The 17,834-nt window shown below is 35.3% G+C and overlaps 1 protein-coding gene across 1 annotated transcript in view; it reads left to right on the forward strand.

The window, feature by feature from the left end:
• The window catches only part of LOC149227105 (uncharacterized), a 136,044-nt gene extending 119,130 nt beyond the window's left edge, over positions 1 to 16,914 (forward strand). Inside the window, exons 6-7 of the mRNA XM_089380408.1 lie at positions 16,661 to 16,732; positions 16,818 to 16,914. Of these exons, the coding sequence (XP_089236534.1) occupies positions 16,661 to 16,732; positions 16,818 to 16,914 (169 nt within the window). The remainder of the gene's footprint in view (positions 1 to 16,660; positions 16,733 to 16,817) is intronic.
• The last annotated feature ends 920 nt before the right edge of the window (positions 16,915 to 17,834 follow it).

The raw sequence follows: 17,834 nt of genomic DNA on the forward strand, positions 1-17,834 counted from the left end.
CATAACCAACTCCTTTATTTTATTTTTGCTGACGTATCTAACGAGTTGATTACATGGAAGCATTATTTTATTGTTTTTCCATCAGATTTTATTGATCCTTCTCAAAGAAGAAACTGGATCTCAACAAATCATTACTACTTGTATTGATTCATTGAAGAGCTTAATTTATCACATTCCTTGGAGAGATGAATGGATTTGTTAAAACGATTATCATGTTACTATAAAAGTAGATGAAGATAGTCTCTATTTAAAGACTAGATCTCTCCATTTGTAGTCATAGTTAGATTTTTAGGGTTTCCCCTCCTTCAAACATAATGGATTATATTTCTTGGAGGATATGTTGATTTTAATGGTTTCTTTCTTATCAAGGCATGGGTTATTGTTCTAATTCTTTCTATTGTTACTTATTTGGTATAGATTGCTAGAACTTGCCTTGTAGGGCCAAGTGAGAAGGGTATAGTCTAACCCATTGATAGGGTTTTATGAGAGTTTCTACTTCACGACACCTTTTTTGTATTATACATTGTGGTATTATCTTTTATTAACATCTTCTTGAGTGTTATCTAAACTAATACTTCACTATGTAAGGCATACCCTAATGGCATGGTTTTGATGTGGTACTTCCAAGGCCCTCCTAGTATCTCTTAATTGAATTTAAGCAACGTTGAGTTCTTCTTATGGAATCCATATGTCACCCTTGTAGACTTAACCCTTACAAAACTTTCCCACTTAGATCAGCCCCTTGAATCCATTTTTCCTTATTGGGTTGGCATTAGTGTCTTGATCGCACCATCACACTTTTACTTCTTTAAAACTACAAAAAACATCGGTTTACTGAGTTATCTCTTCCCGTCACCTTTTAGATTCATTTATTATAGTTTTAGCAATCCTAATTTCTAGGGATACCCCTTTGAAGTTGGATAAAAGAAAACCAAAAGTGAGTAGGTTGCTTAGGTGATACTGATGAACATCCTAGTAGTTCCCCTTAAACCTTGTCGATTAGGGATTTTATCATTAAGTGCATGTTGATGAGGTAACACTCACCATTGAAGGCTTAAAAAACTCCTCTAGAATTCACCCTTCTCCTAATGAAGCATTAATGCTTAATCAATGAGTCAATGTAGAAAAATGGCTACTTTGAGTGCAAGTCAAGTTGAGTTCCCTTGATTTTTTTCATTTGTTCAATAGAAATATTGTATGTTCTAGTTGTCACGTTATTTATAATGTCCATCTATTCACCGGCATAGCTATTTGTATTGGTCCCACTTGATTCTTCTTCGTCGGATTCACTTGCTTGTCTAATAACATCCCTAGTAATAAGGCTAGTGTCGTGGTCATGAGGTTTCTCACATAGGTTGACCCTTGCACTAAGATAATACATCACAATACACTACATTATTTTTTTTCAGAGGGATTGGAACTATTTGGTTTTGGTTGAGTTTATATTTTGATGAGGTCTTCACATATCCCATCCACCCTTCCCCCTAGGTGGATACTTGTTTCATTGTGATTATCTCTCTAGCTAAACAGGAATATTCTACATTATTGTGTTTTATTGCATAAATTTAGATTCCATGCATGTTATGGCTTCAATTAAGGCTATCAAATGACTGGGGGCTAGGTTAATAGTATTTACTAGCCCCTTCTTAAGCTCATTTCCAATTGTATAAGCTCTAAATGAACTTAGTTAATCTACTTTATGTGTTTACTCATGTTTCTCTAAATCTTATAGTGACTTCTTGATCAAATCCAAGGCTTTGGGAGCCTCTTTGTCTTAAGTGGAAGTATCATTGAAACTCAAACACATCAAGGTAGTAAATGAGGATGGATGGCTATGAGGGTTTGATATTAGTGTGGAGTTTTTGGAGAATTTGGTCAAACCTATTGTTGAACTCTTGCATTATCTCATTCTCATTTCTCTTAGTGGTAATAAGAGTAGCCAAAACATACCTATTGTTTTTCTTCTTTCCCCATAATTCCATGAATACACTTTGAAATTCATCTAAGTTTCTTATGTTATTTTGGAGCTAGCATGTGAACCGATCTAAGAAATTATTTTCCAAGGATGATGCAAAGAGATTCATTTGTATATCTAAATGAGCCTCCCATACCTCATGATCATAGCATTAAATTCTTTCTAATGATTTATAATATATACAACATTGTTTCTTTTGAAGGTGGATACATTTCCAATGGCTTTCTCAAACACATCATGAGGTGCCCCGAAAATGTTGATGAAATAAAATGGCCTATAAATCTCATTAGTCCAAATGTCCATTATGACTTGGGTGGGATTTGAAAGATTAACCTTAAACAAACACCTGATTTCTTCTACAATAGGAGACTTTAATTTGTTTGAGTTTTGGATCATATTGATACCACATCTTTGATGGTAGCTTTGTAGTTCTAGAATGGAGTGAATTAAGCCTTGAGAATATGTTCTTGTTAAATACCTATTAAGTACAAGTTCACCTTACAGAGTCAGTAGATGGGCTTAAAATTTAAATGTCGATTTCCAAATAAATCAATCATCGCCAAATTGGAAATAAGTATTCTAAACATGAGGTAATAGAAATTTTCCCTGATAATGACACCAAAATATTGCCTTCGAAGTTCTAACTTGGTGCAAATTTCCCCTTAGTGCAAGTGCTCAAAATCAAAAGGAAACTTAGTCAAGCCACCATTGTCACCTTGGTGGCCTTACCTTTCTCACTTTAGACCAGATGAGTAATAGCCTAGGGGGATTTCCTAAGGTCAAATAAATTTTGGTCATGTAGTATCTGAGTGGATCTAGTCAAGTTCAATTATCTAATATAATGCTTGCAATGAGTGATTTAAGTTATAGACTTAAAAGATAGTTAAGTTATCCTTCAAGAAATTGTGAAAATTTTTAGATGTGCAGGAAAATACTTATTATGACTTGTTCCTTGAAGCAATGATCCAATTATTTAAATGTGAAGTGTTAGAAGTTCAAATTGGACCAAGATTTCAAATGAAATTTCTTAAAGAGAAATAATGATGAAATTGGAGCTAGAGCTTGCAAATTGATTTAAGCTTAACCAAGTGTGAGATAGTTTACCATAAGAAATCAATTCCTTAACCATTCAAAACATGTTATGTATTTAAAATTCCATATGTGAAATGGATTTGTTGAGTGCCAATGTGTAGATGTATGAATGATTATGAACCATAACTTAGATTAGAAAATTGTTTAGAATGTTAAACATGGAAGATAGATTTCTTACAATAAGGTGCAAGCTTAATTGCAAATATGGATTAGGGACTTTGTCATGTTTTTTTTGTCTTTATATCCCACTTAATATCCCACCTGTAAAATGCTCCAATTGATCATGAAATTTTGGCTTTATATAGAATATAACTAGCCATTTAGAATCATAAGTCATCACAATGAAAAGCTAAAATGTAGATTGATCGTGAATATTAAATTTGGTGAGGCTCGCTTCAAGGAATGGGTAAATCAAATCGTAAACCTATTTTTGAGATGCCCAATTCTGAATTTCATAATTAATATTATTAATAACCCGCCTTTATAATTATATATTAGGCCTTAAATTAGCAAAGTGAACTGAGATTTGACCATGAAAATACATATTTTCTTTAGAAAGTGCATGATCTGGATCTTTGGGGGAGGCCCCCAAAATCTAAAAGATTGAAATGGATCTTGGGGAGGAGGCCCCCAAGATCTGAAAAATTGAATTTCCAGAAGAAAAATAGGAGAATGCCCAATAAACAAAACCACAAAGAAACTTTTTATTAAAATGGAGAATAACTGTAAAAGCTACATTGTGGTGGACAATCTGTCCTTTTACAAAATGCGACTTGTTACTTATAGTATTTTTTAGTTACAATACCATGGGTCAATTCCATGGGTGAATGAATACCATGGGTAGATTTCAAAATACCACAGGTCAATTCCATGGGTGAATGAATACCATGGGTGGATGTCACAATACCATGGGAAAATACCATGGGTGGTTGTCACTTACAATACCATGGGTGGATGAATAACATGGGTGGATGAATACCATGGGTTGATGCCATTTTCTATTCGGATCATTCCTCCCTCCTTAAGAAGCAATAGTCCCCATTGCATCAAGTGCCCTCCTGCGAAACCTTTGTTGAATATGAAGAGCCACTGAAGAGAAAGGTTTTATGTGGTTAACCCATAACCATGATGAACAAAGATCCGAGGATAGAGATACCCTGTAATGCTTGTGACCAACTATGATACTGACAATGTGCAGCCTAGCAAATGGACTTTGATAAAGTGTGGGTTTGTGGATGACCCATAACCATGATGAATGAAGATCCGAGGATAGAGATACCCTATAATGCTTGTGATCAACTGTGATACTGACAATGTGCGACCTAGCAAATGGACTTCGATGAAGTGTGGGTCTGTGGATGACCCATAACCATGAAAAACGAAGATCCAATGATAGAGATAACCTGTAATGCTTGTGACCAACTGTGATGCTAATAGTGCACAGCCTAGCAAATGGACTTCGATGACAAGGATTTTGTGCGGTTGACCCATAACCGTGATGAAGTAGCAGGTGCCTACATATCCTGGAGTGGGAGGGCATGTCTCCAAAGAACCCAAGCCGAATAATGATATGCTGAAACTGATGAATTTGAAACATGTGCCTACTAAAGCAGGGTAGGAGGGCATGTATCCAAAGGGAACCCGCTCTGAATGTTGCTCCAGAATTAAAATGGACTTAACTCCGTCAATATAACTAAGAATATTTATTATAACTTGTCTTTTGAAACAGAAGGACCATTTTGCATCTTCCCATGTGTTGGAAAGCCTTATTTGGACACTCTAGAATCTCATATTCGTGCTGCAACTTTTCCGCCGTCACAAAAGTTCTGAAAAATAACTAATTTTAAATCAGCAACATTTCCCACATCCGAACTCTGATTCGACCCATTTTTTTTTTGAAATTGAGTGATTTTTCGAGAGGAGCTTAGATATACAATAAATTTTTTGAAATTATGCACCAAAATTGCGGCAAAAAAAAGGAAGAAAAAAGGAAGAAAAAAGAAGAAGAAGAAGAAGAAGAAGAAAAAGAAGAAAAAGGAAGAAGAAGAAGATAGTCACTGCCAGAAATATTTCTGCAACATAGCTGATTTTAAATCATCGATATCTCCCTCATCTGGACTTCGATTCGACCTTTTTTTTTTAATTTGGTTTTTTTTTGCAAGGGAACTAGATATGTTATTGTTTTTTGTAAAATTTTCACCAAAAAGTTTAGATCTGATCTGAAAACTCACCGCCCAAAAACATTCTTGCAAAAAAATGAAAAAAGAAAAATTCTTCTTTTTTGGCCCAAGAAAATGCTCTGTGGAGGACGTAGCACATGCTGAAGTTTGTTGAATATTGCTGCAAAATTTGAAATTGAAATATGCATCAAACCCTCATTCCCATGGAATCATAACTTGCTTTGATACCACTAATCCAGATCTTGGGGGGAGCCCCCCAAGATCTAAAAGATTGAAATGGATCTTGGAGGAGGAGACCCCCAAGATCTGAAAAATTGAATTGCCAAAAGAAAAATAGGAGAATGCCCAATAATTGAAACCACAAAGAAACTTTTTATTAAGACGGAGAATAATTGTAAAAGCTACATTGTGGTGGACAATTTGTCCTTTTACAAAATGCAACTTGTTATTTATAGTATTTTTCAATTACAATACCATGCGTCAATTCCATGGGTGAATGAATACCATAGGTGGTTTTCACAATACCACGGATCAATTCCATGGGTGAATGAATACCATGGGTAGATTTCACAATACCATGGGTCAATTCCATGGGTGAATGAATACCATGGGTGGATGTCACAATACCATGGGAAAATACCATGGGCAAATGAATACCATAGGTAGTTGTCACTGACAATACCATGGGTAAATTCCATGGGTTGATGAATAACATGGGTGGATGAATACCATGGGTTGATGCCATTTTCTATTCGGATCAGTGCAATTTAAACCATAAATATTTTTAGGTAAATTTTCTTGATGCAAATTATAGATTAAATTCATCTCATTTAATGTCCTTATACTAGAAAATTACAACCAACGTAAGCAAGGAGAAAATGTAACAAAACTTGAATGAAATCTAGCTTATTAATACAATGATTTACCTTAAGAATATTAAATGAATCGTTTAGATATGTTATGGTGGATTAGTTTGATAAGGATTCAAATATAAATGAAATACCCCTCTTTGATATGTGAATCAACGAATAAAAAAGGGTAAATTTTAGCTTTAATTAATCAAGATTTGAACTAGAAAAAACCATAGATCTACTTTGAAAAAGTCAATAAAAGGGAACATGTAGCACAACTTGATCTACAATTTGTTTAGTTGAAAATTCATATTATTAAAAAACAAAAAAAAACAAAAATTAAAGAAATTATTTTAAAGGTTTTACGTTGGTTAGAAAGAGTATATTAGTGCCTCACTCTACCTGGGCTATGGGGTCAACTTGATATCATGAAGAGGGATGTTCTCTTTGATAAATTAAGGGCTATAGCTAGACAAGTGGCATGCACTATAACAACATTAATTTGTTCACTAAAATTCAAGTTTGATGGGGGTGATGGTTTATATAAAATCCACTACTCAATATAATTATAAAGGTTGCCTCTATTTGAAGATTGTTTGTATATGCCCTAATTTGATGAGAGGAAATTCATAATATTTTATCTTAAAAGAAAGCAACACAAGATAGAGATAGAAATTATCTCACCTTATCCAATGTAGTGATTCTACTCTTCTACAATCTTTGAATTAAATTTTTTATCCACAAACTTGCTAGAAAAATAGTTCCCAATGGTGCTCCAGAATAATTCTTCTTGAACAAGAGAATATACAAGATTTATTGAAAACTTTCCTGTAATATCACAATGACGAAGAGCTTCTTATTTATAGATTAAGGTCTCAACAAACTCCATCAAAAAATAATGATAAATCTCTAATTAACTATGATCAAAATAGTAATTCTCTAAATAACCAGAGAGGATGGAGTAAAAAACAATATAAAATGGTGGATTAATACCACGTGTACAATAAAATAGAATAGATGACACAATGAAGTGGATGCCCTCTTCAAAATAGGAAAGGACGTGATCAAATTAATAAAAAATCCCCTCGTCTAGGGGATTGACCTAGTCATAATGTAAAATAGAAATAAGAACCTCACACATGTGGATATAGTCCCAAGGATAGAGGGATGCCCCCTAAAAATGTTCTAATGTTTTGTAACAAACTCCACCCTAGACGTGTGAAAAAAAATTCCAAGAAAAGGAATCACACTCCCAAAAGTGTTCCATGTCCCCTCAAAAACTTCAATAAGGTGGCACATGTGGCTTGTGATGATGTGTTCATGGCCTACTAGGAAAGTTGACCTCATGAGTAATGTTGGAGGTTCACATACATTTGCCAAGATGATATGGAATCTTTGTCATGGTATCAATTGCATATATCACAACACCCTTGGTAGGTACACAAATATGAAGCAAAAAATTCAAATCTTGATCAAATTAAATGGATCTCAATGAAAGGAACCTACTCATAATGATGAGTCATGCCCCGATATACATTTCATTAGTTTGTAAAAATCAAGTGACATCTCCAAACTTTTCAATAACTCATTATTGTTAACATTTACTAAGTTTAACCATGGTGGGTACAACATTAACCTCTATTACATGTGAAAACTCATAAGACCAAGAAGTATTTCTTAGGACATTAAGTTAGGAGTATGTGATATGATGGGCATGATGTTAGAGAAAAGAAGAAACTTCATGAATTGACCCCCATGGCCACACATGAGTCAAATAATATTCCTCTAACTACTTAACTAATAAAAGAGAGAGAGGTGTAGTCCAAGTCTAGTACAATTGAGTTGGGAAAACCACTGAGGTGGAACAATGTTGGTTCCACACAACTAGAATTCCACGATGTGTCTTCATCTATGTAGGTATTCCTAGGGTCGTGATAGGTGGTGTCAGAGCAGGGGTCAAATCCGTGACAAAAGAATATTAGATAAGGGGTCACATCTATGACAAGTGATATTAGAATTTAAGTGAATACAATTTGGTATACTATTGTAGCCATAATGGGTGGAGTTTGGTGCCAATTGAGACAATCATAGGGTAGGTAGTTATTTTTATAAGGGGTTCTTAATGTGAAAGGTTTGTGCCACCCAAATACCCCCAAGATAAAGGGACATGTGTCGAATGTTGATAATGTTGTAAGTCAACTAGTGGAATCATTACATGGGCATGGTGAAAAAGTAGCTAAATTGGAAATAAAGATGTGATAGATGATGTGAACATTCAATCAGGTCATAAATAAAGTTCATAATGCTACAAATGCCATCATTTAGTTTAAGGATGATAATATGGTAGATAGGTTGAAATATGTAGCAAAAAAATTGGTGATCGTTCAACAAAAGTTGTAGGATCAAGAATTTTGATCACCATATTGAAGAAAGATGTTGGTTAAGGAGTGTCCAACACACCTATCATAATCAATATGAGGGAAGCAAATCCATATGATGGGATGATAAATGTGAAGTTACTAGGGAAATTTTTTTGGGATATGGAATAATTCTTGGATCAAATGAGTAAAAGTTCAGACGAAACCAAGGTGAATGTCATAGTCATGTTTCTAAGAGTGACTACCAAGTTATGATGGAGGAACTATAGTAGAGTAATTTACATCAAGTTGCATCATGGATAGAGTTGGAAAATGGGCATCATTGAAGGCTTCTTTCATGTATAATTCGGGCATTACAACCAAGCATGGATAGCATGAAACTAGTTAATGTCCTTGACACAGTCAGGGAAGATCTAGACTTATATCAAATAGTTTTCAAGGATCATGTTAGATATCAAGGACATATAATAGGAGGATAGGTTGTTCCATTTCATAAATGGAATGCATTCATTGGCATTGAGTGAGTTGTGATGGTAAAACATTCAGAATCTTATATTTTCTATCATCGTGATCGATAAACTATTGAACTATAAAGGCGAGGGTAAGTCTAGTCCAAATAGTAATGAGGAGTAGCATGGTGACAAGGGAAGGAAAAAGAAGGATAAGGGGAAGATGAAGATATCCATGGATGAAGAATATAAAAATTTGGATGTCGTAAAATAAAATAAGCTAGTATTGTGTTGGATCTAAACTAAGGAACATTATGCGAAGGATTGTCCTTTGAAGCAAAAGTTGCCAACTTTGAAGTAGTCAGAGAAGTAAATAGTAGGGGTGTTGCAGGTTTCAGGTGAGGCTGTGGACATGAATTTTTCATCAGCATAGGACATAGGAACCCAAATGAGTTATGTTCATGCAATAATAAATGGGAAGTAGGTAGTAGTAGTGGTTGATTGTGGAATGACTCATAATTTCATTAGGGATGATGTTGCAAGATAAATTAGGTTGAAACTTTAGCTCGCACATATTTACTTCAAGGATGTTAACTTAGGAGAGTATAAGGTGGCTTGTATGATCATATGTGTGCATATTAAGATAGGAGATTGCAAGGTGAGACAAGTCTCACCATTGTAACTTCTTTTGGATGATTATGATGTGGTTTTGGGTTAGGACTTTATGAGAGTAGAGAATGTTGTTGCAATTCCACATTTCAATTGCTTGGTTATATTTTTCAATCCCTCAAAAGTGCTTGTGCATACTAAGAGGAGTAGAGTACGATTGGGAGCTCAGGTGACTTCTCTGTTCATGATTGATGAAGTTACTTTAGGAATAGGAGATGGTGATATGATCATACATGTTGTTCTAGTGCACGAGGAGAGGATTTGTGACATAGAGGATAACTTACATAGGGTGAAGAAGGTTTTGGTACAAAATTTAGATATATTGGCAGCTTTGGTGGAGAGGACTCGATAGAGTGGTACAATCTAGAGACTCGTATAGGATGAAGAAAGACGATTTCTAAATTGTTTCACAGATAGGAAGGACAATTCACCCATGATCGAGGAGTACAAGGAGAGGTCATGAGAACCTTGGTAAAAGTGTGCTAGGGAGGAGATTGATCCTATCATAGAGACACTTGGAGAGGGGGGGTGGCCCTACAATCTAGAGTTGGAGATACTCATGGAGGAGGCTAAAAGTAGGATCAGAACCCACATTCCATTGTTGATGTATGTGACATAGAAGTATGGAGGAACTTTACCAAGAGTAGTGATGAGCCCCAAAAATGTACAATTATTTGGGCTCATTCAACCTCCTAATTTGGCTTAGTCCACCATTCTCATTTGTTTATTGCATGTTTTTGATTATTTTTATGTTAATAGAGTGAATTTGGTTAGTCATTATGCCAACAAGTCTAATGGGTGCTTTGTGTAGCCTTTTTGGTCAACTTGGAGACAAAGTTGAAGGTCTTAATGAGCACTTGGCAGCCAAATTCGTGGGAGAACAAGCTAGAGGATTTGTAGGAAGGTGTCCCCCTCATTTATGGGCCCTTACCTCGAATTCTCCACCATCAGCTCAGAGTTCAAGGGCCACCGAATCAATCAGCTCAAGGGCAGCTAAGCAAGTCAAGTTGGACTGCTGTTAACTACAAGTCTTGGGCAGCCAAGTCCCTAACTTTTAGGAGGATTGTTGGGTCCTCAAATTGTATAAATAAGAAGGCTTGGGGCCTCATTTTGGTTAGCTAGTGGGTAGTCATTTTGTGTAGCTAGTTAGTCAATTTGGGGATAGCTAGTTAGTCAATTTGGCTAGTCATGTTGTAGCTCGGTTTTTGCTCCTTGTAAGCTAGTTTTGGCATGTCATTAGATTCATGATTATTCAATAAAGACAGGCAGCTTTTGATCCAATTCTGAGTTTTTAAGAGAGCAATAGACCTCCTCTATTTTGTAATGTTAATTTCTTTTTGTTTCAGCACTTTAGTTCATTGCTTTACCATGCCATTCAAAATTACAGGTTTGCTGAGTTAGTTTTTATGAGATTGAATGAGTTTAGCTTATGGTTGAATTGCTTTCGGTTGTTTAGTTAGATTAGCAGGTTGATAATACATTGGAGCTCCAAGGAAAAAGGTTGAGGAAGTCTCCACTGCCATCTCTGTTTGGAGATTGGAGTGCAGCCTATACCAACCACAAAAATACGTAGTTCTTCACTTTATACATGCTGCAACATAGTCTCGTTTATGATAGATCTTTCCATGCACTTCACTCTTGCACCATACACCTTCATCACAGCTTCATGCACATTCCTCTACACGCTTTATATTGTTGTTCATTGGTTCACCTTCCAACTCTTTCATTACCACGTAGCTTCATCCTTTTGTCCTTTTGTTGATCCCATCCTTCTATCCACCAACCACTTCGTGCACTCATTCTCTGTCCTATTTCTCTGCCCCTGAGTCATCACAAGTCTCATCTCCACCTTACCTATCCACCCAAACCATTCCATCCCTTCACCATCACCCAAAACTTCCACTTACAGCACATCCTGTAGAAATCCCTGCGTTTCCTGTAGAATCCCCTGCAAACATCCTGTAGGAGGCCACTCACTCGGTTGCTGAGCCTCTAAACGTGAGGAACCTCTATGGATGGATGCTGAGGATCCTTGGGGACCTCTCCTAGCCTCCCCAACCTTTCCCAAGCTTTCCTTCCTCCTTGCACCTCCTCTGCACAACCAAACCCTAATAAGAACAAAATCACAATCACTTCATTCACTTAAGAAAGAAATACAAAAACATGTCTTTTCAGATGCAAGTAGCTTAGATTCATGCAATTTCACTTACTAGAAGTAATGGCAGCATTGGTAGAAGTTTCATTCACATTCTTTGCATCATAGAGGTTAGACTAGTCAAATTAGGGTTTCCTAGGATTTCTATGCTTTGATTTGCTTTCAGTTCGTTTTTGCCAAGTAGATTAGTTTTCTTTGAGATAGCTTTCGTCCATCATTTAGCAAGCTTCTTCTGAGAGCCTATAGAAGTTGGCTTGAGCCCTAGCGGACTTGTGCGAGCTGACCAAGTGACAGCTGCGACAAGAGCTAGTACTTGTGCATACAGCACCGTCGCTTCCAAGTTTGTACGAACTACCGGGTTGATAAAATTAAGAGACAGGAAGCCCCAGGAGTTGTAGCATTATTGCTACAATACTAGAGCTCACCAAGTAGTAGAATTGAGTTTGGATGGAGATGGAGGTATTCATGGGAATTGCCCCAACTCTTGTTCACATTGAGCAATGTTGACATGGCTTGTTGTCATGAGGAGTGATGGCTAGTATTTTCTTGGGTGTCATATGGTTACCTTGGATGATTGATAGAGATTGAAGATTTGCATGGATGAGCTCCTAAGATTGAAATGAGGACACTTGAGTGGAGGAGTGAGTTTCTGTAAACTTTTGATGAGGTAATCATATTAGCTACTTAATTAGCTAGAGGCATAATAAGATCCTACGCATGGATACATGTAGGGGTTATTTAGAGTAGAGGCACAATGATAGATCACAAGGCAACACTTTGATCACCAGTAGTGACTTTGATTGGTGACTTGGATATTTGGGTTGCTAATTGGAGGATCGCTAAAGGTGGTAATGATTTTTAGTGGGGAGGACGTAGAACCCTCAATCTCGGGCATGCGTTGGTCACATGAGCTCACTTGTGAATATTAAAGATGGTCTCCTTGGTTCAGTTACTCACACAAATTTTTGGGTTCCCTTACCTTGACATGCCATCGGATGCTGGGAAGTCACATGGCATGAGAAAACCCATGTTTGGGTATGTGATATTGTCACACATCATCATGATGAATTGATGGTCAGGAAAGAAAAATTGCACGATCAAGTGAGACACACTATACAAGAATAGGTTCCATGTCGAGTTGTGATGCAACGAGCACGATTGCACAACATTGGGTGCACCCATATTAATGGGCGAGAAGAAAATTGCATGCCACACCCATTGGTTCATTGAAGAATACATCAAAGCATGTACATGTTGGTCAACATGTTATCACATCTAAAAAAATCAAATTTAGGGTTTCCCCTCGTGTAAGTGTGTGGGTGGAATGATCAACAAATAAAATGAGCAAGGGCATGATGAAATGAGGAAATGTCAACTAGAGTAGGTGCAGATGTGATGCATGACATGTTAGCTCAGGTAGACATCACATATGGAGTTGGGCATGAAGGCGAACAAGCGCATGTTGGCCTCCATTCCAACCCAACTAATGTGATGGTTAGTGGGCATGCCCGAGAGGTATAAAGCAAGGGAAGAAGCGAATGATGGAGCACAACAACTCACAATCAACTCAGAAAACATGTATCCTAGAGCGCATGGTTAAGTGTGAATCACGATGATAATTTGGCATGAGAGGAAGGTGCATCGAGAAGGTCGTGCCCTACCTATCTTGGGTAGGAGTGTGTGGGCCATGATTTTTGGGTTTCCACTTGTATGGCCAAGGGGATGTGTGACTTTTATGCTATTGGTTGTTGCTTTGCAACTAGGTTGTATGAATTTTGGAGTTGGAAAGAATTTTGGGGATTAGCCAACTTGGAATGAGTTTATGTTTTGGTATGGTTTTTTTCCAATATTGTAAAAGCTAGGGGGTTGTATATTGTACAAAAGATTTTTTCCATTGTTTATATATGAATTTGGGTACCCAATTATATTGTATATTTTGCATAATGGTGTAATTTTTCAATTGAACATGAAAATTTGTTAAGTAAAATAATATCCACTAGCTACTTAACTATGAAAAGGAAGAGAGGCATAATCCACGTCTAATACAATCAAGTTGGGCAGACCATCAAGAGGAATGAAATTGGTCCCACGTGCCCAAAGGTCCATGGTGCATCTTGACCCATGTGGGTCTTCCTAGGGTCATGACATCCACGATGTCGATGTAATAGTAAATGATGTTTTTTTCCCTCCTCGATTATCAACAATTGTATTATTATTGTATGAAGAATTTCGTTAGCAATGCTTCCATCAATGGTGATTTGTTCCACATTGGTACTTTTATTGTGAACCAGAGAGTGGCATTTGAGATTATATATGATTCCAAGCTATTGAGATTTTTTATTTGCACTAGCCCAATTATGTTTTACTTGTCAACCTTCTTTTAATGATTATACTTTTATTGTGATTAGTAACGAGTTGGATTTCTCAACTTGAAAGGTGGGCGAATTTTCAAAGAACTAAAAGATTGAGAGTGGAAAAAAAAATTAGCCACATACTCAATGTTTTTTTCCATATGATGAAGGACTTTATTTTTGGCATACAGTACCAAAAACAGGGAGGAAATGAGAAATAAATAGATATTTTATATATTTAAATAAGGAGTAATGATTTAAAAAAAAAAATGTTTTTGTTTTTTTAAATATTAATTATTTATTTTACAATATGATTTAAAATTGTTTTTAAGGAAATCAATTAACCACTCAAGACCTAGAGGCATATGGAAATAGTGAAGGTCAACCCCATCACATACCACCAACATGTTATTTCAAGTTGTGTAGTTTTTTTTTAATAATGGTAATGAGACAAATTGCATTATCTAATAGTAGTTAATGATGACTATCCCTAACTAATTTGACAATTGAGTTCTCAAATATTTTCCCGCCATTTTAAATAATTATATCATTATTAAAAAGTAGTGATCTTTACTAATTAGATATAACTTTTAATTGTTATAAGGTAATGATTTTTAGTAATTAAATATTATTTATTATTATTGTTGTTGTTACTAGATATTAGTATTTTTTTCACATTATTTTTGTACAACTTGAGTGGGTCTATTAGTTAAGAACATGTGTTTCCTTGTAAATATTACATGTTCAAATCTAATGGGGGGCGGACTATGCACACCTTCACAATAATTTTTTTTTTAAACATGGTGAATTGGCAACATGTTGGAGTGATTTGGGCGAGTACTAGGATCAAATCTTTTGGCTGCCACTATAACACCAAGAGTATATCCAATGGCTCGCAAGCGATATATATGAATAATTTATTAATTGGCAAGAGTTGAGACGTTGTTGGAGAAGTGGAGTGACTACTCTTTGAGCTTTATTAGTGGGCCAACATGTCCCTCTATAGGAATCAATCTTGGATGGAGGGGAAAACAAGACATTTTCCTAACCACTTGGGCCACACCCATGGAATTTGATGAAAATAAAGACATGGAGGTAGCTTTCAAATATTTATGTGTGCACATGTCACAAGACCTTCACATAATTTAATAGTCAAATTACCATTCTTAGAAATTTATTGTCCCACAAACAATAGGGTTTCATATATCATTTTAATGTTTGACTTAACCATATTCTTAAAAAATAAATTATTATTATTATAAAGAAAAAAATTGGTAAATTTTTTATTCTACTATTCTATGTAAATAATTCGGTGATTGTAAATAATAATAGTGACATGACAAGAATAGTGACATGAAAAGAATGTTGAAGGCGAATATGAATAAAACATTTAATATAAATGATCTTAGCATAACCACATAACGATAGCATTTTTCTATGTCAATCTAAATGTGCTCTTAATGCTTGAAAAATATTTTTACTCATGAAGATGATTTATGGGCCATAAAGTACTAGAGTTTGATGTGATTTCAAAATGTAAAGAGACTTATAGTAAGAGAATTTGATGTGAATTCAAAATGTAAAGAGATCTGAGGTTTGGTTAGAGTTATTGTTTCAGTTATAAAAATTATTATTTTCAAGATTTAGCAAAGGTTTTATGTTAATTGATATTTTTGTGGTTATCACAAGCTAGTTAAGGGACGATTAAATATTCACTTAATTTTTTAAGGGTACTATTTTAGTAATTATAAATAAAGTATTAAATTTAAATTATATAATGTAATATTTAAATATAAATTATAAAATTTTTATTTTAAATTTTTATTATTATAAAAATATATAAAAAATTTTATAATTTGGTTGAGAATAAAAATTATAAGTTTGGTGGACTATATTTTTATCATGTTTAATATATTACCTCAATTAAAGAGGGGAATTCAACATGTGACTTCACATCAAAGAGTGTCTTAATAGAGCACCCGATCACCTTCACATCAAGGAATGCCTTAACAAAACACCCTTCACATCAAGGAGTGTCTTAATAGAGCCCCTGATCACCTTCACATCAAAGAATACCTTAAATAAACACCCAATCACCATATATCCAAAACCTCGTTGATTATAAAAATATATAATTAAACCCTGAAAAAAATAAATATAAATTATAAAATTATTATTGTAATTTTTTATTATTATAAAAAAATTCAAATATAAATTAAGCACGTGATTGTTTTAATGTTTTAAGCTCATTAAACACCTGATTGTTCTAATTTTTAAGCTTATTATAAATATATTTAAGTATAAATCAAATATAGAGAATCTGGGTGTCCTTTTTGAAGAAATCAAGTGCTCAGTTTAAAAGTTTATTTGAAGTTGAACCCATATATGTAGAGAGGTCTGTAGTTGTTGGTGAAATGCACTTCTAGAATTTCTGTATCGATATGGGATAATTCCAATTTTCCTCTTCTGAGTGGTGGGAAGCAAATTCATCTAGATTAATGAACGTTAGAAATCATTCAGAGGTTCTCTTGAAGTTTTGTTCGTTATATCTCCCAAACAGGTACATCGATAGCGCGGGAGTAAGTGGAGAGATACCATCCAGTTTCAGAAAGCTACAAAATTTGACAACGCTGTGAGTTTTGGTTGGTATTATTCTTGACATTTTCAGTGAGTTGTTTTTTCTTTTCATTTAACGTTTGTTTGGTTTTGGAATGCAGATGGGCATCTGATAATCTATTCACAGGAGGAATACCAGACTTCATGGGAAGCCTGAAGAACCTAGCCTGTGAATACCAGACTTCATGGGAAGCCTGAAGAACCTAGCCGTTCTGTATGTATCTGTGAAGTTGACTTGATCTACATTTATTTGAAAATGTGTATACTCAAGCTGGATACCATCATTTCTTTCTTTTGTTTCTTTGCAAGATAGTTGGGTTTCATTCCTCTTAGTTAGTAGTTGGGTTTCATTCAACTTCGTTCGCAATGCTAGCAACATGCAAAATGTCTATGCTTACCCTTGTAACCATTGCTGCAACATAAACAGACATAGGCAAGAGGCTTGCAAGAGAGAATCCCTCGCAAGGATGCTTTGGATATTTATAAACTTTGTTATAGGGAACTGTCGACAGATTTCTTGGCATTGATAGGATAGAAAAAGATTGCTGAGAAACCATGAGATAATTTGCGCTTACTAGCACCACCTGACTGCGTTTCTCAAACATCACAGTCCAAACTAAGATTTATCTGGACTAGTTGGTGAGAGCATTAATTTCATTGTTTCTAGCTAGCCTGCTAGCTGTTATAGTTAGTTTAATTCAGTCAGCTTCAGTTGAGTTTTGTTCTAGTTATTTCAGTTGAGTTGAGTTCTAGTTGAATCTCATTCTAGTTATTTATCACTGATGTTCCGTTGTCTTATATGTAGTCTAGCTAGTTATTTATCACTGATGGTCCGTTGTCTTATATGTAGTCTATTCAGCTGTTACTCAATAATGAAAAAAGAGATTTTCATTTTCGAGTTTATTTGCAGTTTTTTTTCCCTGCATTTCAATTCTTGCCATGGTATCAGAGCGTCAGATTGCATAAGACTCGTTGAGAACAGCATTTAAAAGTGGAAAACAAGAGCTTGAAGAAGAGAATGAAGAAGTCAGTTGCTGCGAAGCCAATGAAGGCCAAAAATCCGAAATCCATCAGTCAAAGCCAAGGCTAGACAGAACAATCAATGTGCAGTCAAAGCC

Source organism: Pinus tabuliformis, chromosome J (assembly GCF_031772625.1).
Source record: "Pinus tabuliformis cultivar Carrire ecotype Pingquan chromosome J, CPIR1, whole genome shotgun sequence".
NCBI classification, from domain to species: domain Eukaryota; kingdom Viridiplantae; phylum Streptophyta; class Pinopsida; order Pinales; family Pinaceae; genus Pinus; species Pinus tabuliformis.